This window comes from Oncorhynchus mykiss, chromosome 2 (genome assembly GCF_013265735.2).
Source record: "Oncorhynchus mykiss isolate Arlee chromosome 2, USDA_OmykA_1.1, whole genome shotgun sequence".
NCBI classification, from domain to species: Eukaryota; Metazoa; Chordata; class Actinopteri; order Salmoniformes; family Salmonidae; genus Oncorhynchus; species Oncorhynchus mykiss.
Window position 1 is genome coordinate 91,883,692 of NC_048566.1, and position 21,511 is coordinate 91,905,202.

General features: G+C 42.9%; 1 protein-coding gene across 6 annotated transcripts in view; it reads left to right on the top strand.

Moving 5' to 3' along the window:
- Positions 1 to 21,511, top strand: part of LOC110502363 (kinesin-like protein KIF21A) — a 79,503-nt gene that overhangs the window by 29,840 nt on the left and 28,152 nt on the right. For 2 of the 6 annotated variants that reach the window (XM_036959025.1, XM_036959034.1), the window contains exons 4-25: positions 153 to 302; positions 450 to 581; positions 5,290 to 5,493; positions 5,826 to 5,941; positions 6,199 to 6,394; positions 7,181 to 7,370; positions 7,558 to 7,621; positions 7,717 to 7,914; positions 8,158 to 8,217; positions 8,648 to 8,735; positions 8,837 to 8,939; positions 9,868 to 10,056; positions 12,832 to 13,031; positions 13,269 to 13,376; positions 16,249 to 16,317; positions 16,797 to 16,945; positions 17,193 to 17,337; positions 17,505 to 17,699; positions 17,859 to 17,960; positions 18,266 to 18,431; positions 20,557 to 20,577; positions 21,429 to 21,486. In XM_036959025.1, coding sequence (XP_036814920.1) covers positions 153 to 302; positions 450 to 581; positions 5,290 to 5,493; positions 5,826 to 5,941; positions 6,199 to 6,394; positions 7,181 to 7,370; positions 7,558 to 7,621; positions 7,717 to 7,914; positions 8,158 to 8,217; positions 8,648 to 8,735; positions 8,837 to 8,939; positions 9,868 to 10,056; positions 12,832 to 13,031; positions 13,269 to 13,376; positions 16,249 to 16,317; positions 16,797 to 16,945; positions 17,193 to 17,337; positions 17,505 to 17,699; positions 17,859 to 17,960; positions 18,266 to 18,431; positions 20,557 to 20,577; positions 21,429 to 21,486 — 2,903 coding nt within the window. The remainder of the gene's footprint in view (positions 1 to 152; positions 303 to 449; positions 582 to 5,289; positions 5,494 to 5,825; positions 5,942 to 6,198; positions 6,395 to 7,180; positions 7,371 to 7,557; positions 7,622 to 7,716; positions 7,915 to 8,157; positions 8,218 to 8,647; positions 8,736 to 8,836; positions 8,940 to 9,867; positions 10,057 to 12,831; positions 13,032 to 13,268; positions 13,377 to 16,248; positions 16,318 to 16,796; positions 16,946 to 17,192; positions 17,338 to 17,504; positions 17,700 to 17,858; positions 17,961 to 18,265; positions 18,432 to 20,556; positions 20,578 to 21,428; positions 21,487 to 21,511) is intronic. The other 4 variants (XM_036959031.1, XM_036959038.1, XM_036959026.1 and 1 more) reach the window with 3 other exon arrangements.

The window sequence follows — 21,511 nt, forward strand, 5'->3', positions numbered from 1 at the left end:
ATGTGATTATGCACAGTTGTGATATCAGAACTCTGGCATAGGATATAAACATACTGTTAGGTGTGATATTTCCATAGAATTTCACCGTGCTGAATTCAGAACGGTAACAAATAAGACTGTAATATTGTATTTCTGTATGTCCCCTGGTTAAGCTTTACAATGAGGAGGTGCTGGATCTGTTTGACTCTACACGGGACCTGGAAGCTCGGGCGCAGAAATCCCACATAAAAATCCACGAGGACGCTAATGGAGGAATCTACACAGTAGGGGTGACCACACGGACGGTAGCCTCCGAGGCAGAGGTGTGTGCATTGGGATGTATAGTCTGGGGGTCCAGAAGAAATGTATGGCTGTGTACATACAATGTAGGACTTTAAAAACAGGAATAACACTGGACATGTTACCGCATAAAAGATCATTTACAATCTCGTCTCTGTCTCCTCACCCAGATGATGCAGTGTCTGAAGCTGGGTGCTCTGTGTCGAACCACCGCCAGCACCCAGATGAACGTCCAGAGCTCCCGCTCTCATGCCATCTTCACCATTCACCTGTGCCAAGTCAGAGTCTGTGCATCCGACAATGTACGTACAAGAGCAGATTATTCATTAGCCCGAGGGCCCGTCCCTTTGTGCTGTCTTTCCAACTCCTATCTTATTCCGTATCTACTCTTTCATTGCTATGAGGCGACTCTTGTCACGTGTTACGACACTGTTACGACATGCTATGACAGTGACTGGAGTTACTCCTAACCTTGACATTTTACAGAAATCATATAGCTGCTCAGCTGCTCCTACGCTATCATGTCCTATTATGCTAGTTTAATGTGAATGACATATAGAAAGTAGAGGTCGACCGACATCGGCATGGCTGATTTAATTATTGCCGATTTCAAGTTTTCATAACAATCGGTAATCAGCCTTTTTGGACGCCGATTACATTTCAAACCACGAGGAGACTGCGTGGCAGGCTGACCACCTGTTACACGAGTGCAGCAAGGAGCCAAGGTAAGTTGCTGGCTAGGATTAAACTTACAGTGCCTTGCGAAAGTATTCGGCCCCCTTGAACTTTGCGACCTTTTGCCACATTTCAGGCTTCAAACATAAAGATATAAAACTGTATTTTTTTGTGAAGAATCAACAACAACAACACAATCATGATGTGGAACGACATTTATTGGATATTTCAAACTTTTTTAACAAATCAAAAACTGAAAAATTGGGCGTGCAAAATTATTCAGCCCCCTTAAGTTAATACTTTGTAGCGCCACCTTTTGCTGCGATTACAGCTGTAAGTCGCTTGGGGTATGTCTCTATCAGTTTTGCACATCGAGAGACTGACATTTTTTCCCATTCCTTCTTGCAAAACAGCTCGAGCTCAGTGAGGTTGGATGGAGAGCATTTGTGAACAGCAGTTTTCAGTTCTTTCCACAGATTCTCGATTGGATTCAGGTCTGGTCTTTGACTTGGCCATTCTAACACCTGGATATGTTTATTTTTGAACCATTCCATTGTAGATTTTGCTTTATGTTTTGGATCATTGTCTTGTTGGAAGACAAATCTCCGTCCCAGTCTCAGGTCTTTTGCAGACTCCATCAGGTTTTCTTCCAGAATGGTCCTGTATTTGGCTCCATCCATCTTCCCATCAATTTTAACCATCTTCCCTGTCCCTGCTGAAGAAAAGCAGGCCCAAACCATGATGCTGCCACCACCATGTTTGACAGTGGGGATGGTGTGTTCAGGGTGATGAGGCTGTGTTGCTTTTACGCCAAACATAACGTTTTGCATTGTTGCAAAAAAGTTCAATTTTGGTTTCTTCTGACCAGAGCACCTTCTTCCACATGTTTGGTGTGTCTCCCAGGTGGCTTGTGGCAAACTTTAAACAACACTTTTTATGGATATCTTTAAGAAATGGCTTTCTTCTTGCCACTCTTCCATAAAGGCCAGATTTGTGCAATATACGACTGATTGTTGTCCTATGGACAGAGTCTCCCACCTCAGCTGTATATCTCTGCAGTTCATCCAGAGTGATCATGGGCCTCTTGGCTGCATCTCTGATCAGTCTTCTCCTTGTGTGAGCTGAAAGTTTAGAGGGACGGCCAGGTCTTGGTAGATTTGCAGAGGTCTGATACTCCTTCCATTTCAATATTATCGCTTGCACAGTGCTCCTTGGGATGTTTAAAGCTTGGGAAATCTTTTTGTATCCAAATCCGGCTTTAAACTTCTTCACAACAGTATCTCGGACCTGCCTGGTGTGTTCCTTGTTCTTCATGATGCTCTCTGCGCTTTTAACGGACCTCTGAGACTATCACAGTGCAGGTGCATTCATACAGAGACTTGATTACACACAGGTGGATTGTATTTATCATCATTAGTCATTTAGGTCAACATTGGATCATTCAGAGATCCTCACTGAACTTCTGGAGAGAGTTTGTTGCACTGAAAGTAAAGGGGCTGAATAATTTTGCACGCCCAATTTTTCAGTTTTTGATTTGTTAAAAAAGTTTGAAATATCCAATAAATGTCTTTCCACTTCATGATTGTGTCCCACTTGTTGTTGATTCTTCACAAAAAAATACAGTTTTATATCTTTATGTTTGAAGCCTGAAATGTGGCAAAAGGTCGCAAAGTTCAAGGGGGCCGAATACTTTCGCAAGACACTGTATCTTATAGAAAACAATCAATCTTCACATATATCACTAGTTGGCTACACATGGTTGATGATATTACTAGTTTAACTAGCTTGTCCTACGTTGCATATAATCAATGCGGTGCCTGTTAATTTATCATCGAATCACAGCCTACTTCAACTTGTAATGATTTAACAAAAGCGCATTCGCGAAAAAGCACATTCGTTGCACAAATGTACCTAACCATAAACATCAAGGCCTTTCTTAAAATCAATACACAGAAGTATATATTTTTTAAACTACATATTTAGTTAAAGTAAATGCATGTTAGCAGGTAATATTAAACTAGGGAAATTGTGTCACTTCTCTTGCGTTCAGTGCCAGCAGAGTCCAGTTATATGCAGCAGTTTGGGCCGCCTGGCTCGTTGCAAACTGTGTTTCTTCCTAACACAGACCGTAATTAATTTGCCAGAATTTAACATAATTATGACATAACATTGAAGGTTGTGCAATGTAGCAGCAATATTTTGACTTTAAGAACATCCAATAGTCAAAGGTATATGAAATACAAATGGTATAGAGAGAAATAGTCAACGCGTCATAATTCCTATAATAACTATAACCTAAAACTTCTTAACTGGGAATATTGAAGAACTGGGAATATTGAACCACCAGCCTCCATATGTTCTCATGTTCTGAGCAAGGAACTTAAACATTCGTTTTTTTACATGGCACATATTGCACTTTTACTTTCTTCTCCAACACTGTGTTTTAGCATTATTTAAAGTTATTTATTATTTAAAATTATTTAAACTAAATGCATGCTCTTCAACCGATCACTACCTGCACCTACCCGCCTGTCCAACATCACTACTCTGGACGGCTCTGACTTAGAATACGTGGACAACTACAAATACTTAGGTGTCTGGTTAGACTGTAAACTCTCCTTCCAGACCCATATCAAACATCTCCAATCCAAAGTTAAATCTAGAATTGGCTTCCTATTTCGCAACAAAGCATCCTTCACTCATGCTGCCAAACATACCCTTGTAAAACTGACCATCCTACCAATCCTCGACTTTGGCGATGTAATTTACAAAATAGCCTCCAATACCCTACTCAACAAACTGGATGCAGTCTATCACAGTGCAATCCGTTTTGTCACCAAAGCCCCATACACTACCCACCATTGCGACCTGTACGCTCTCGTTGGCTGGCCCTCGCTTCATACTCGTCGCCAAACCCACTGGCTCCATGTCATCTACAAGACCCTGCTAGGTAAAGTCCCCCCTTATCTCAGCTCGCTGGTCACCATAGCATCTCCCACCTGTAGCACACGCTCCAGCAGGTATATCTCTCTAGTCACCCCCAAAACCAATTCTTTCTTTGGCCGCCTCTCTTTCCAGTTCTCTGCTGCCAATGACTGGAACGAACTACAAAAATCTCTGAAACTGGAAACTCTTATCTCCCTCACTAGCTTTAAGCACCAACTGTCAGAGCAGCTCACAGATTACTGCACCTGTACATAGCCCACATATAATTTAGCCCTATCAACTACCTCTTTCCCAACTGTATTTAATTTATTTATTTATTTTGCTCCTTTGCACCCCATTATTTTTATTTCTACTTTGCGCATTCTTCCATTGCAAAACTACCATTCCAGTGTTTTACTTGCTATATTGTATTTACCTTGCCACCAAGGCCTTTTTTTGCCTTTACCTCCCTTCTCACCTCATTTGCTCACATTGTATATAGACTTGTTTATACTTTATTATTGACTGTATGTTTGTTTTACTCCATGTGTAACTCTGTGTTGTTGTATCTGTCGAACTGCTTTGCTTTATCTTGGCCAGGTCGCAATTGTAAATGAGAACTTGTTCTCAACTTGCCTACCTGGTTAAATAAAGGTAAAATAAATAAAAAATAAATAAAAAAAAGCAAATTGAACATATTTCATTATTTATTTGAGACTAAATAGATTTTATGTATTATATTAAGTTAAAATAAAAGGGTTAATTGTTCATTCAGTATTGTTGTAATTGTCATTATTACAAATATATATATATATATATATATATATATATATATATATATATGTATATGTGTGTGTGTGTGTGTGTGTTTGTGTATATATAAAAATCGTACGATTTAATCGGTATCCTCTTTTTTTGGTCCTCCAATAATCGTTATTGCCGCTGAAAAATCATAATCAGTCAACCTCTAACAGAAAGTGCTCTTATTACTGACATTCTATGTTTATGGGACTGGCATTCTATGTTTATGGTACTGGCATTCTATGTTTATGGTACTGGCATTCTATGTTTATGGTACTGGCATTCTATGTTTATGGTACTGGCATTCTATGTTTATGGTACTGGCATTCTAAGTTACATTACACTAATGGCATGGACAGTGCTTTTGATTTGTGGTACTGAAACAAAGGCATCCATCTTGGTGTTATTTACATGTACACTTTGATCATTTAGCCAATGCTCTTATCCAGAGCGACTTACATTAGCAATTAGGGTTAAGTGCCGTGCTGAAGGGCACGTTGACCGATTCTTCACCTAGTCGACTCTGGGATTCGAACCAGAAACTTTTGGTTTCTGGCCCAATGCACTTATCCTCTAAGCTACCTGCCGCCTGTTATTTCTACCTCACAGAAAGACAACAACGAGACAGACAACAACGAGACAGACAACAACGAGACTGACAACAGGATTGCTAACGGCAACTCAGAGATGGAAGAGTATGAGACACTGACCGCCAAGTTTCACTTTGTGGACCTGGCCGGTTCTGAAAGGCTGAAGAGAACCGGTGCTACAGGAGACCGAGCTAAGGAGGGAATCTCCATCAACTGTGGACTGGTGAGAGTTTTGCTGTGGCTCAAATGGACCCTATTCCCTATAGTAGTATGCAGCTTCTGACCCACCCTTTCCCTAACACACTATAGGGATCTGGTCAAAATACAATATAGGAATATTATATGTCAGATGAGTCCTTTAAAAAGAGTCAGCATTGTATTTCTTAACCTTAAAGAGCCATCTAGTGGTTAAAAGCAGTACCTTGCAAATACTGTGAAATCGTGACAGCCCAGTATGAACACAAGTAGACTCCTCGAATGAGAATCTTTCTGAAAATACCTTTCAATGTCTGTTTTTCTGAGTTGTGTTTTTTGGTCAACTCCTCCAAACTGCAGCTTGCTCTGGGGAATGTAATTAGTGCTTTGGGAGACAGGAGCAAGCGATCCACGCACGTGCCCTACAGAGACTCCAAACTCACCCGGCTCCTACAGGACTCTCTAGGTGGAAACAGGTCTGTTTGCCATTGGTCTGGCCTTTCTCCCCCTCTCTATAAGCATTGTTGTCATAGTAATCTGGTATGATGTGCATGTCAAACTAAATGCATTTTGTCAATCAATACAAATTGTACATATTAAAAGTCAGCTTTGAGGTGTCAGTCTGTTTCTTGTTCAGCCCACTTGTCATTGGCTTGCCAAGGCAAAGCTGTTATGTTGTTGAATGCATACAGTGAGGAACCCATGTTAATTTGAATTATCCCATTACCCTCAGCCAAACGATGATGATAGCCTGCATCAGTCCGTCTGACCGGGACTTCATGGAGACTCTGAACGCCTTGAAGTACGCTAACAGAGCCAGGAACATTAAGAACAAGGTGATGGTGAACCAGGACAAGGCCTCCCAGCAGATCTCTGCTCTCAGGACAGAAATCGCCAGGCTACAGATGGAACTGATAGAGTACAGGACCGTAAGAGACAGGGAGGGATGGGAAGGGAAGGGGGAGGGAGGGAGGGATAAGGGGGTGGAGGGGGATGGATAGAGGGATGTGGAGATGGGAGATGGAGTGATGGAGATGTGGGGAGGGGGAGAGAGAGAGATGTGGGGAGAGAGAGAGAGATGTGGGGAGGGGGAGCGAGAGAGATGTGGGGAGGGGGAGCGAGAGAGAGATGTGGGGAGGGGGAGCGAGAGAGATATGTGGGGAGGGGGAGCGAGAGAGATATGTGGGGAGGGGGAGCGAGAGAGATATGTGGGGAGGGGGAGCGAGAGAGATATGTGGGGAGGGGGAGCGAGAGAGATGTGGGGAGGGGGAGCGAGAGAGATGTGGGGAGAGGGATGAAGGGAGAAGGGGGGAGAGTGATAGAGATGTGGGGAGGGGAGAGAGATGTGGGGAGGGGAGAGAGATGTGGGGAGGGGAGGGGAGAGAGAGAAATGTGGGGGGGGAGAGGGGGAAGAGAGAGAGATGGGGAGGGAGAGAGAGGGGGGAGGCGAGAGGGAGAGAGAGCAAAATTATGTGGTGCACTTACACTACATGACCAAAAGTGCGTGTTTTGTTGGGCATAGTTAAGAGTTGAGGAAAGGGTCACATATTGTGACACGGAGGGAGAGAGGCTAAGAGAGGGGGGGTATGGATAGAGAGGAGTGAGAAAGTAAATTAGATGAGAAAAACTGGATAAAAAATAAAACGGGGAGTATATGAAAAATAGTTTCCCGTTAGTGAATTATAATTTGATCTAAACCCATTTTCCTCTGGTAGGGTAAGCGTATGGTGGGAGAGGATGGTATGGAGAGCATCAACGACATGGTCCATGAAAACACCATGCTGCAGACTGAGAACAGCAACCTGAGGATCAGGGTCAAAGCCATGCAGGAGACCATTGACGCCCAGAGGGCCAGACTCACACAGTACCTCAGTGACCAGGCCAACCAGGTCCTCGCCAGGGCAGGTGAGTGGGGTGTGTGTATGTCTCCTGTGAGAGATGAGGGAATGTGAGGTGTGGGTTTTCGAATGTGTCGATATGTCTGTGCCAATCCCCTCACGTCTTAAACAGTTCATAAGTGTGTGTGTGTGTGTGTGTGTGTGTGTGTGTGTGTAAGTATGTTTCCTAAGGTTTTCGTGTTTTGTTTATTCAGGTGAGGGCAGTGAAGAGATTGGGAACATGATCCGGAGCTATATCAAAGAGATAGAGGACCTCAGGTAAGTAAATGTCTCCCCTATATTAAGATTAATACCTTTCATTTGTCATTTCAATTTGTCAATAAGCTTTACTGTTACCCCCCTCCTCCCCCTAGGGCCAAACTCCTGGAAAGTGAGTCTATGAATGAAAACCTGCGTAAGAACCTGTCCCGTGCCTCCTCACGCCAGTCCTTCTACCCCGGAACCTTCTCCCCTGCTCTCCTGGCCCCCGAGAAGGAGGCCTCCGACATCATCGAGATGGCCAAGAAAGATCTGGAGAAACTCAAGAAGAAGGAGAGGAAGAAGAAGAAGAGGTAAAAAGAGATGGTGGTTGTGGAACCAAATTATTATTTTCTTGTTTTGGAAAAAACAAACTCTACTACACTGGCAGTTATTGTACAGTATATCCTCAATGTGTTGCCATGGTGAGTAACAGTTTGTTTCTCCCTATGACTTCTCTTCCTTCCAATTCTCTGTACTTCCTGATTTCTTTCCTTCCTTCGTTCCTTCCTTGTCACCTCTCCCCTGTGACCTTCGACCCTTACCTTTCCCTGAAGGCTCCAGCAGCTGCTGGAAGAGAGAGAGAGGGAGGAGCTTGTAGAGGAGGAGGATGGCAGGTTTGTCACAGGTTCCCCCTTCCCTTTACCACATTGCCACTCCCATCCCTCGCTTCTTCTAAACCGCCATTTTGTTTTGTTTAGCAGGCAGTTGACACACCAGAAGGAAAACTTCAGTTCTTTCTGTGCTCACTTGTTTGTTCACCCCGACTTGCTGATATGATGGAAACAATGCTATTGGTTCTGTTTTCATGCACCACCAATGGCCTTACCTCTAGCCTTTTTAACACCCTTTATTTTGGAAGATACTAAAAAAACGGATTCCTTTACAGATAATTACAGTACTTACTTTTTTTGTGCTGCTGCATATTCTGTCATGCTATTATGCTTTCGGTTGTCTTTTTCCCCCTCTAGAAAATAAATACTATTGAACCTTTGGTCTGCTCAGTTCAATGTTGTCTCACCCTGCCTCTCTGTTCTCCCCGACTAGTGTCGTCAAGGAAGAAGTCCCCGACAATGACCAAGACCAAGGGATGGAAAAAGAGCTGACTGAGCGGTCCAATGACGAGCCTGAGATGGTATATTTGACAACCTATTAGTCCAATGATATCTCAGGATTAAGAGAAGTGTTTTGCTGACACTAGATAATTTTCTATTCTATTTTTGTTTGTGACCTCAGGATGGGAGTGACCATGAGGATGAGGAAGATGAGGAGGAGGAAGAGGAGGAGATGGATGTGGAGGAGAGCTCTGATGATTCAGACTCTGAGTCAGATGAGAAAGGTAAAATAGCCAAATCGTAGAAATAGCATGTATAGAAGGGACATGGCTCTCCATGTTTTAGTCAGTGAGTAGGGTTACATGCACACAATAATACGATTATTGTGGACAGTCAGATGAATATAATAGTTTTGTTTAAAACCTGTACATGCTTTGCAAAAACAATTTCCCTAATAGACCTGTTTCCATGGACACATCTGAAATCAGGCTACCTGATGGGACTTAAATAAATGCAGAAAATCACCAATCAAAATAAACGTTCTACCACGGACATTATAAAATGTGTATGTAAACTATTTCTAAGATGTATACTTTTAAGTTTTTCAGAACTCACTTTACTTGAGCTTAAGAGGGAGGCTGGTGCTACCCGGTGCTGTCACATACTCAGATCAAATACTTTGCTGGAACGCCAATTTAAGCTTTTTACATGTATTAATAGTTTGAAAGATTGCTCAGAAAACCAGGGGTTTTAATCAGCGTATGCTTACTTTGATCATGACCTTACACTGATTTAAGATAATCAGAGTAAGTTGTTTACATGACTAATGTCATACTCAGCCTACTGCCATAATCAGTTTAATATCAAATTATTAGTGTGCAGGTAAATGTACTCATTGATTTGTTGTAAGACAAAAACATTGAAGTGCTATCTATTTTAGAGACTCCCTGCAGCATCAAGGAACTAACATTCTTGCAAAATGAGACATTTGTTTTTTGATAGAGAAATTTGTTTCATTAACTTACCTGGTTGAATAAAGGCAATATGTTTTATTTTAAAGGATGTGTAACAGCTACTGTAAAGTATATGCCACCATGTTTACTATACTACAGCCAGAGAACTTCCAGGCGGACCTGGCCAACATCACTGTGTTGAGAGCTACTAAATATGTCTGTCTATGTGAAACCCATGTGAATGTACTTCACCCGCCAGAGAACTTCCAGGCGGACCTGGCCAACATCACGTGTGAGATCGCCATCAAGCAGAAGCTGATAGATGAACTGGAGAACAGCCAGCGCCGTCTGCACACGCTCAAACAGCAGTACGAACAGAAACTGATGATGCTGCAGAGCAAGATCAGAGACACACAGCTGGAGAGGGACCGGGTGCTGCACAACATGGGTAAGCGTTATCACGGTAGGAAGTGAGAAGTGTGACTGCTGCAGAGCTACGGGGTACGGCTAAGGCCGTCACTGGCTTCAGTTGACACTGTGAAGAGTTTTTGATTTTGCTGTGGTTCTTTAGAACCAGTGACCCGAAAGAAAGCAATTACCCGAAAGAAAGCAACATTACAGCCTTATTCTAAAATGGATTTTTTTTTTTTTTTTAGAATCCTCATTTAATCGACACAATACCCCATAGTGACAAAGCAAAAACCGGTTTTTATACATTTTTGCAAATATATTACAAATTTTTTAAAAGTATTTATGTAAGTATTCAGACCATTTGCTATGAGACTTGAAATTGAGCTCCGTTACATCCTGTTTCCATTGATCATCCTTGAGATGTTTCTACAACTTGGAGTCCACCTGTGGTAAATTCAATTGATTGGACATGATTTGGAAAGGCACACACCTGTCTATATAAGGTCCCACAGTTGACAGGGCATGTCAGAGCAAAAACCAAGCCATGAGGTTGAAGGAATTGTCCGTAGAGCTCAGAGACAGGATTCTGTAGAGGCACCGATCTGGGAAAGGGTAACAAAAAATGTCTGCAGCATTGAAGGTCCCCAAGAACACAGTGGCCTCCATCATTCTTAAATGGAAGAAGAACCACCAAGACTCTTCCTAGAGCTGGATGCCCGGCCAAACTGAGCAATCGGGGGAGAAGGGCCTCGGTCAGGGAGGTGCCCAAGAACACGATAGTCACTCTGACAGAGCTCTAGAGTTCCTTTGTGTAGATGGGAGAACCTTCCAGAATGACAACCATCTCTGCAGCACTCCACCAATCAGTCCTTTATGGTAGAGTGGCCATTTAGAAGCCACTCCTCAGTAAAAGACACATGGCAGCCCGCTTGGAGTTTGCCAAAAGGCACCTAAAGACTCTCAGACCATGAGAAAGTGTCACGTCTGGAGGAAACCTGGCACCATCCCTACGGTGAAGCATGGTGGTGGCAGCACCATGCTGTGGGGATGTTTTTCAGCGGCAGGGACTGGGAGCCTAGTCAGGATCGAGGGAAAGATGAACGGAGCAAAGTACAGAGAGATCCTTGAATGAAACCTGCTCCAGAGCGCTCAGGTCCTCAGACTGGGGCGAAGGTTCACCTTCCAACAGGACAACCACCCTAAGCACACAGCCAAGACAATGCAGGAGTGGCTTTTGGCCAAGTCTCAATGTCCTTGAGCGGCCCAGCCAGTCCCCGGACTTGAACCTGATTGAACATCTCTGACGAGACCAGAAAATAGCTGTGCAGCAACGCTCTCCATCCAACCTGACAGAGCTTGAGAGGGTCTGCAGAGAATAATGGGAGAAGCTCCTCAAATACAGGTGTTCCAATCTTGAAGCATCATACCCAAGAAGACTCAAGGCTGTAATCGCTGCCAAAGGTACTTCAACAAGGTACTGAGTGAAGGGTCTGAATACTTATGTAAATGTGATATTTCAGTATGGGAAAAAATAAATACAAATTAATCCAAAAGTGTCTAAAAAGCTGTTTTTGTTTTGTCATTATAGAGTATTGTATATAGATTGATGAGGGGGAAAACGATTGAATCCATTTTTAAAATAAGGCTGTAACGTAGAAAAATGTGGAAAAAGAGAAGGGGTCTGAATATTTTCATTGATAAATCGGAGGCATATTATATTTGTGTGGTAGTGAACGGTCCTGCCTGGATAACACCCCTCCATTCACCTTTTATAGCAATGAAAACACCCTCATTTGCTCTAGGATTTGGAGATGATGAAACTGGGCCATGATGGTGCCTAAAAGAAAGTCAAATTTGATCCCAGCTGTGTAGAGGTGTGTGTAGAGGTGTGTGTAGAGGTGTGTGTAGAGGGTTGGGTAGAGGGGTGTAGAGGTGGGTAGGGGTGGGTAGGGGTGTGGGCAGAATGTTACAGTGACTTCTCCAAACTAAACATTCGTGCCGCCTAGCAAGTGACAAACACTGGTTGCGTTTTCTACAAGATTGATTGTCCTTTTGAATAATTTTAAAATAAACGTTAGAACCCATACTTCTTTGCAGAAGACAACTTGTTGTTCATTATATTGTTCATCAATACATGATTGTGTTTCTATCTCCTGCCTTGGTATAGGCTCTGAAATGAAATAGGATTAGGTGCATGATATCATAGCCCATCACACAGCAAATGTAGCCGTGATGTCTCATACGGTCAAGGCTACCGATCTATTTACTTTCCTGTATGCTTGGCTATTGAATGGGGGATTTTGATCAATTGTAGACTACTATTTGTTGTGTAGCAGGAATCATTTAAACCAGTCAGAAAGGGAGAGACGTCCTGTTATATGTGTGGAGATGCGCACACTTATCTGCCAGGTTCAAAATGTAGAACTACCAACATTTGCAGGAAAACTGGTGCAGGCAAGGTTTAGAGTATATTTGCAAGCACCTTGAGTAAATGGGGCGGCAGGGTAAGCCTAGTGGTTAGAGCGTTGGACTAGCAGCCAAAAGGTTGCAAGTTCAAATCCCTGAGCTGACAAGGTCTGTCGTTCTGCCCCTGAACAGGCAGTTAACCCACCGTTCCTAGGCCGTCATTGAAAATAAGAATTTTTTCTTAACTGACTTGCCTAGTTAAATAAAGATTAAAAAAATAAATAAGACCCCTGGTGAGCAGCTGACCAATAGAATCAGGTGTGAAGGGTTACAGCAGAGCAGGAGTATTCCTTGGGTCAAAAAATGACCCTTTTGTCTCTGGTCACCCCCCCCCCCCCCCCCTTAGGCTCAGTGGAGACATGCAGCGACGATAAGGCTAAGAAGATCAAGCAGGAGTATGAGAAGAAGCTGAGCATCATGAACAAGGAACTACAGAAGCTACAGTCAGCGCAGAAGGAACACGCACGCCTGCTCAAGAACCAATCCAAGTACGAGACACAGCTGAAGAAGCTCCAACTGGACGTCACAGAGATGAAGAAGACAAAGGTATCAAGAAGACGTACTTGAACCACGAACGATACGACACTGTTAACCACTGTGAGGTGTTAATGTTTGTTGGTACTGCATTGATACTGTACTGATATTGATGGGAGGAATCGGCCGGAATGAAGTCGAACAAACTGCCCAGAACAGGGTCCTCTGCTGAGTTCCATCGCTCCACTAGGAATGTTAAGTAATTCAAGACTGATATTGATGTAAATGTGAATGCGCTGTATTGTGCAGGTTCGTCTGATGAAGCAGATGAAGGATCAGCAGGAGAAGAACAGGATGACAGAGTCCAGGAGAAACCGAGAGATCGCCACCCTCAAGAAGGACCAGCGCAAACAGGAGGTGAACCATAGGATCCGTAGCTTAGTTTGTCAGGCTTGGAGCTGAACGGGCCTCTTCATCATGCTGACCCAAACTGTTTTCTTATCGCTCGTTATCCAGTGACTATAACGTTGTAGCAGTTTCACCATTTAAGCGTTCCAGCTTTAAGCACCTGTTAATGCAACTCACTGCTACTGGTGTTACTGAATCCAATGCTAATGCAACTTACTGCTACTTCTGTAACAGAATGCCATGCTAATGCAACTTACTGCTACTGGTGTTACTGAATCCCATGCTAATGCAACTTACTGCTACTTCTGTAACTGAATGCAATGCTAATGCAACTTACTGCTACGGGTGTTACTGAATCCAATGCTAATGCAACTTACTGCTACTTCTGTAACTGATTGTCATGTTTATGCAACTTACTGCCATTACTGAATGCCGTGCTAATGCAACTTACTACGCCTGGTGTTACTGAATCCCATGCTAATGCAACTTACTGCTACTTCTGTAACTGAATGCCATGCTAATGCAACTTACTGCTACTTGTGTTACTGAATCCAATGCTAATGCAACTTACTGCTACTTCTGTAACTGAATGCCATGCTAATGCAACTTACTGCTACTGGCGTTACTGAATCCCATGCTAATGCAACTTACTGCTACTTCTGTAACTGAATGCCATGTTGATGCAACTTACTGCCATTACTGAATGCCATGCTAATGCAACTTACTACACCTGGTGTTACTGAATCCCATGCTAATGCAACTTACTGCTACTTCTGTTACTGAATGCCATGTTAATGCAACTTACTTCTACTGGTGTTACTGAATGCCATGCTAATGCAACTTACTGCTACTTCTGTAACTGAATGCCATGCTAATGCAACTTACTGCTACTGGCGTTACTGAATCCCATGCTAATGCAACTTACTGCTACTTCTGTAACTGAATGCCATGCTAATGCAACTTACTGCTACTGGTGTTACTGAATCCCATGCTAATGCAACTTACTGCTACTTCTGTAACTGAATGCCATGCTAATGCAACTTCTACTGGCGTTACTGAATCCCATGCTAATGCAACTTACTGCTACTTCTGTAACTGAATGCCATGCTAATGCAACTTACTGCTACTGGCGTTACTGAATCCCATGCTAATGCAACTTACTGCTACTTCTGTAACTGAATGCCATGTTGATGCAACTTACTGCCATTACTGAATGCCATGCTAATGCAACGTACTACACCTGGTGTTACTGAATCCCATGCTAATGCAACTTACTGCTACTTCTGTTACTGAATGACATGTTAATGCAACTTACTTCTACTGGCGTTACTGAATGCCATGCTAATGCAACTTACTGCTACTTCTGTAACTGAATGCCATGCTAATGCAACTTACTGCTACTGGCGTTACTGAATCCCATGCTAATGCAACTTACTGCTACTTCTGTAACTGAATGCCATGTTGATGCAACTTACTGCCATTACTGAATGCCATGCTAATGCAACTTACTACACCTGGTGTTACTGAATCCCATGCTAATGCAACTTACTGCTACTTCTGTTACTGAATGCCATGTTAATGCAACTTACTTCTACTGGTGTTACTGAATGCCATGCTAATGCAACTTACTGCTACTTCTGTAACTGAATGCCATGCTAATGCAACTTACTGCTACTGGCGTTACTGAATCCCATGCTAATGCAACTTACTGCTACTTCTGTAACTGAATGCCATGCTAATGCAACTTACTGCTACTGGTGTTACTGAATCCCATGCTAATGCAACTTACTGCTACTTCTGTAACTGAATGCCATACTAATGCAACTTCTACTGGCGTTACTGAATCCCATGCTAATGCAACTTACTGCTACTTCTGTAACTGAATGCCATGCTAATGCAACTTACTGCTACTGGCGTTACTGAATCCCATGCTAATGCAACTTACTGCTACTTCTGTAACTGAATGCCATGTTGATGCAACTTACTGCCATTACTGAATGCCATGCTAATGCAACGTACTACACCTGGTGTTACTGAATCCCATGCTAATGCAACTTACTGCTACTTCTGTTACTGAATGACATGTTAATGCAACTTACTTCTACTGGCGTTACTGAATGCCATGCTAATGCAACTTACTGCTACTTCTGTAACTGAATGCCATGCTAATGCAACTTACTGCTACTGGCGTTACTGAATCCCATGCTAATGCAACTTACTGCTACTTCTGTAACTGAATGCCATGCTAATGCAACTTCTACTGGCGTTACTGAATCCCATGCTAATGCAACTTACTGCTACTTCTGTAACTGCATGCCATGTTGATGCAACTTACTGCCATTACTGAATGCCGTGCTAAATCAACTTACTACGCCTGGTGTTACTGAATCCCATGCTAATGCAACTTACTGCTACTTCTGTAACTGAATGCCATGCTAATGCAACTTACTGCTACTGGCGTTACTGAATCCCATGCTAATGCAACTTACTGCTACTTCTGTAACTGAATGCCATGTTGATACAACTTACTGCCATTACTGAATGCCGTGCTAATGCAACTTACTACGCCTGGTGTTACTGAATGCCATGCTAATGCAACTTACTTTTACTGGCGTTACTGAATGCCATGCTAATGCAACTTACTACTACTTGTGTTACTGAATCCCATGCTAATGCAACTTACTGCTACTTCTGTAACTGAAGGCCATGCTAATGCAACTTACTGCCATTACTGAATGCCATGCTAATGCAACTTACTGCTACTGGTGTTACTGAATGCCATGCTAATGCAACTTAATGCTACTGGTGTTACTGAATCCCATGCTAATTCAACTTACTGCTACTGGCGTTACTGAATGTCATTGAAATGTGTGTTTCACAGCACCAGCTGAAGCTCCTAGAAGCCCAGAAGAGACAACAGGAGCTCATTTTGCGCAGGAAGACTGAGGAGGTGAGCAACACGTAGTAGTAAAATGATGTGGTGTACAGCAGTGCTGTAAACTATACAGTTACACAATACTAGAAAGCAGTTACACACACATCCTGCAACAAATCACTAACTCTCAACTTGAAATGATCTAGTTGGATCTAATCATCTAAGTTCAAGGAATTTTGAAGTGTATTCTAGGACCAGAAACTAAAAGCTTTTTCCCCCAAAATTCTGTTGTAACCTTTGGTATCTGGAATAGGATATTCGCCTGGGAACGGAGGATGTAGGAAACATTGGTCAGGGTCAGAGAGCAGAGGTACAGCGAGAGTAGACTGTCAATGATAGCTTTGGTTCATAAGAGTTCAACACGTCCTGAAAATCACTGATAACAAGAAACATGGCAGTTGTGTAAATAAAATATAAAACAAGCAAACTTCAGCATCAGGCGGTGGTGATTCTGGTGTTCGATGACTGTCGACTTACGTGTGTCTCTGTGTCAGGTGTCTGCTCTGAGGAGACAGGCCAGGCCTATGTCTGGTAAGGTGACCAGCAGGAAGGTGAGTCTCCCAGAGCCCCTCCAGGACTCCTCCCACCGACCCCCCTCAGGACGCCTGCAGTCCTCTAGCTCCACCTCCACCAACGGAACCAGGTGGGGACTGGACAACAGGTCACTGCAGTGCTGTTTTGTGTGTTTAGGTTTCTGTATTACACTGCATGGTGTGTGTGTAGAGCAATCAGTATGGCTTTTACAGCTTCTAGCGAGGGAACATGCCTCAAAAGTGTGTGCGTGTAGAGCAATCAGTATGGCTTTTACAGCTTCTAGCGAGGGAACATGAGGCTTGCATGCAACTACAGTGTACATGCCTCAAAAGTGTGTGTGTGTGTGTGTGTGTCAGGTCCTACTACAGGCGGTCAACAGGCATATATTCCACCAGAGTGGCCAGGGTGAAGTGGCAGTCTCTGGAGCGTCGTATCTCTGATGTCATCATGCAGAGGATGACCATATCCAACATGGAGTCTGAAATGAACCGCCTGCTCAAGGTAAACATGAACTGCTGGTAAACATTACATGCTGGTGAATATTGTTTACATATGGTATGATACTTACTATGTTAAACTAAATTAGCCGTGTTAGCATTAACATTAATATTGAAAACGTTGGCTAACTCTCTCTTCTCCCCCCTCCATCGTTCTTCCCTCCTCCACAGCAACGTGAGGAGCTGACCAAGCGGAGGGAGAAGGTGACCAGAAAGAGGGACAGGCTGGCGGGGGAGGGGCCTGAGGCTGAAAAGGCGGTGCTTCCCCTCAACGAGGAAGTGGACGCCGTGGTTGCCAACATCGACTACATCAACGACAGCATCGCTGACTGCCAGGCCAACATTATGCAGATGGAGGAAGCCAAGGTGACATGCGCGCACAGACACGCACGTACAGACACGCACGTACAGGCACGCACATACAGGCACACGCGCGCAGGCGTGCGTGCAGACGCACACAGGAAGGTGATTGGGCTGATATTAGGCAGTTTTTATAGACTGTGACCATAATATCTGCATTTACAGGAGGAGGTTGACACGGTGGATGTTTCCGCAGTCATCAGCTCCTGTACCCTAACAGAAGCCCGCTTCCTGCTGGACCACTTCATGTCTATGGCCATCAACAGAGTAAATAACTTACTGCCGTTTACCTGTCCCTCCCTAGTTCCTACCCCGTCTCTCACGCCATTGGTTTATCCGAGAATTGACTTAGTTTAACCCCAGGTTCCATATGTACCCAATTAAAGTCTGTTTCCACGATTGTTAATGTGTTTAATTCTGTGTGTATATGCACAAGCACCCTCCTCATTGTGTATTCATCTTTTGTGTGTGTACTGTGAAGTATTACACACAAGCATAGCTCTGATTGCTGACTTTTAGTGTGACCCTTCTTATAGCTGACCGTTGACATTTTGACCTCTAACCAATCCCAGGGTCTGCAGGCGGCTCAGAGGGAGTCCCAGGTGAAGGTGATGGAGGGCAGGCTGAAGCAGACTGAGATCACCAGCGCCACTCAGAACCAGCTGCTGTTCCACATGCTGAAGGAGAAGGCAGAGTTTAACCCCGAACTGGACGCCCTGCTGGGGAACGCTCTGCAAGGTAACCGCACTAGCCACAACCTGCCAGCCACACACTGCCAGATGTATACAGACGTAAGATCAACAGGAAATTTAAAGCTTGTAGTGTATTCAAGATTTAAAAAGGCTTCTAAAGTTTGTAGTTTCCACTTTAAAATGTCAGACTTGATTTGCCCTAATGAAACATTAATAATTTGGGGATTATTTTCCTGCTGTTGCGAACTGGCTCAGATTACGGTCCTACATCCTGTAGTTCAGTCCAAGGCCTTGACCCCTGACCTACTCAGCCTTTGCCACTGGCAGTCCATGAGGTCAAGCCCACAGCGCTAACAGGTCTGGCTCACCTCATAATTATGTAGGATTGAAGCAATAACTTAGCCAAGGTATCTAAGCAAAGGCATTGAAATGTACCTGCGTGTTTGTGTTCACCTTGTCAGCACACTGATTTGTTGGGATGGCCTCCAGAACCAGGGATGGGTGGCTATGGTGTACTGCATGATGATTTGGGCCTGTTTCAGTTGATGTTGCTCATTGCCTCCTCCTGAATAGATGCTGCTTTTAAAAGTCACCCCAACAAATTGTTGCAATCACACAAAAGTCAGTTGGACTAAGCAAGCCTCTCTGGCTCTGTCGTTTTTGTGTTCCATTATTTATCAAGTTTGAAAACCCATCTGTTTTTGACCTTTTTTGTTTCATGGTTTGTATGGTTAGAGAGAGGTTTTTTGTTATGGGGTTGACATTTTGTTATGGTTCCATTGAACCAGTATCTGTTGAGGAGGATGCCCTGACTGTTGAATAGTAGACCGAGCACTCATATGCTGTCTTTTCTTTTGTTTTTCATTATGAATGAATGTGTTTTTGATTATGGGGGAATTAATGTGTTTTGATTATGGAGGAATGAATGTGTTTTGATTTATGGGGGAATAAATGTGTTTTGATTATGGAGGAATGAATGTGTTTTGATTTATGGGGGAATGAATGTGTTTTGATTTATGGGGAATGAATGAATGTGTTTTGATTTATGGGGAATGAATGAATGTGTTTTGATTATGGAGGAATGAATGTGTTTTGATTATGGGGGAATGAATGTGTTTTGATTTATGGGGGAATGAATGTGTTTTGATTATGGAGGAATGAATGTGTTTTGATTATGGAGGAATGAATGTGTTTTGATTATGGAGGAATGAATGTGTTTTGATTATGGGGGAATGAATGTGTTTTGATTATGGAGGAATGAATGTGTTTTGATTTATGGGGGAATGAATGTGTTTTGATTTATGGGGGAATGAATGTGTTTTGATTTATGGGGGAATGAATGTGTTTTGATTATGGAGGAATGAATGTGTTTTGATTTATGGGGGAATTAATGTGTTTTGATTATGGAGGAATGAATGTGTTTTGATTTATGGGGGAATGAATGTGTTTTGATTTATGGGGGAATGAATGTGTTTTGATTTATGGGGGAATGAATGTGTTTTGATTATGGAGGAATGAATGTGTTTTGATTTATGGGGGAATTAATGTGTTTTGATTATGGAGGAATGAATGTGTTTTGATTTATGGGGGAATGAATGTGTTTTGATTTATGGGGGAATGAATGTGTTTTGATTTATGGGGGAATGAATGTGTTTTGATTATGGAGGAATGAATGTGTTTTGATTTATGGGGGAATGAATGTGTTTTGATTTATGGGGGAATGAATGTGTTTTGATTATGGAGGAATGAATGTGTTTTGATTTATGGAGGAATGAATGTGTTTTGATTATGGAGGAATGAATGTGTTTTGATTTATGGGGGAATGAATGTGTTTTGATTTATGGGGGAATGAATGTGTTTTGATTATGGAGGAATGAATGTGTTTTGATTATGGAGGAATGAATGTGTTTTGATTATGGGGGAATGAATGTGTTTTGATTTATGGGGAATGAATGAATGTGTTTTTGATTTATGGGGGAATGAATGTGTTTTGATTTATGGGGAATGAATGAATGTGTTTTTGATTTATGGGGGAATGAATGAATGAATGTTTTTGATTTATAGGGAATGAATGAATGTGTTTTTGATTATGGGGGAATGAATGAATGTGTTTTTGATTTGTGTGTTGCCTTTTTTCTGTTCCCCTGCCCATGGTGCCTTAATGTATACAGAGCTAGGTAACATGCCATTGGGTAAGTAACAGACACCAGACTCTCTCTCTCTCTCTCTCTCTCTCTCTCTCTATATATATATATATGTTTATATGAATGCATGGGTCCCCCTCCTGGAAACTAACTCAGCAACATAACATGAGCAGGTGCATGAGGTGTAATGTCTTCAGGCCTCCCTCCATCTGTCAGCTGACCCTCCTTCTCCTCTTCCCAATGTGAAAGAACCCCTCTCCCAGTGTGTTACAGCCACCATGCCTAATAGTGTAGCACCTGCTAATATAACTACTGTACCTGTATCTTTAGAGGACCCCGCCCTTCACAGGTAGAACCAGGAAGTTTGTCTCAGTTGGACCCTGTAGGCAAACCATACTGACAGTCAGACTAATGATTCTAACCTTGTTGACCTCTCATAGCCCCTGACACCTGACCTCTCTTTACCCTCTCACCCTTTCAACCCCTGAGCCCTGTCAATGCTTCCATCTCAGAGACTGGACAAGGACCAGTTCTTTTTAGGACTTTTCAAGCAACCTGTATAAAACGGCATGGCGCTGCGCTGACATCATGTGCTTCTTCTCCTTGTCCATTATCATCACATCTACCTTGTTCAATAATCTAAACCACATCTTGTTAACATCTGTTTGTAGCCAACACAGTACTAGCATAACCTTTGGTTCAATAAAAGGTTTTCCCCTTGTTCCATGTTTGGTTGGACAATGGGCAGGTATTTGGACTACTAGACAGAACTTCAAAAGTAAACCAACTTAAGTTTGTTGTTATTTAGTCATAACACACAAAGAATAATACTTGTCTATGGATGTTGTTTGGTTCTGACATGCAGTACAACTGATGTTTTTGGTCCTTGAATTTCACAGAGAACGGGGATGACAGCAGCAGTGACGAATCTGCCCAGAGTCCTGCAACAGAGGGACAGTCAGTATCACTCAAATTACATTTT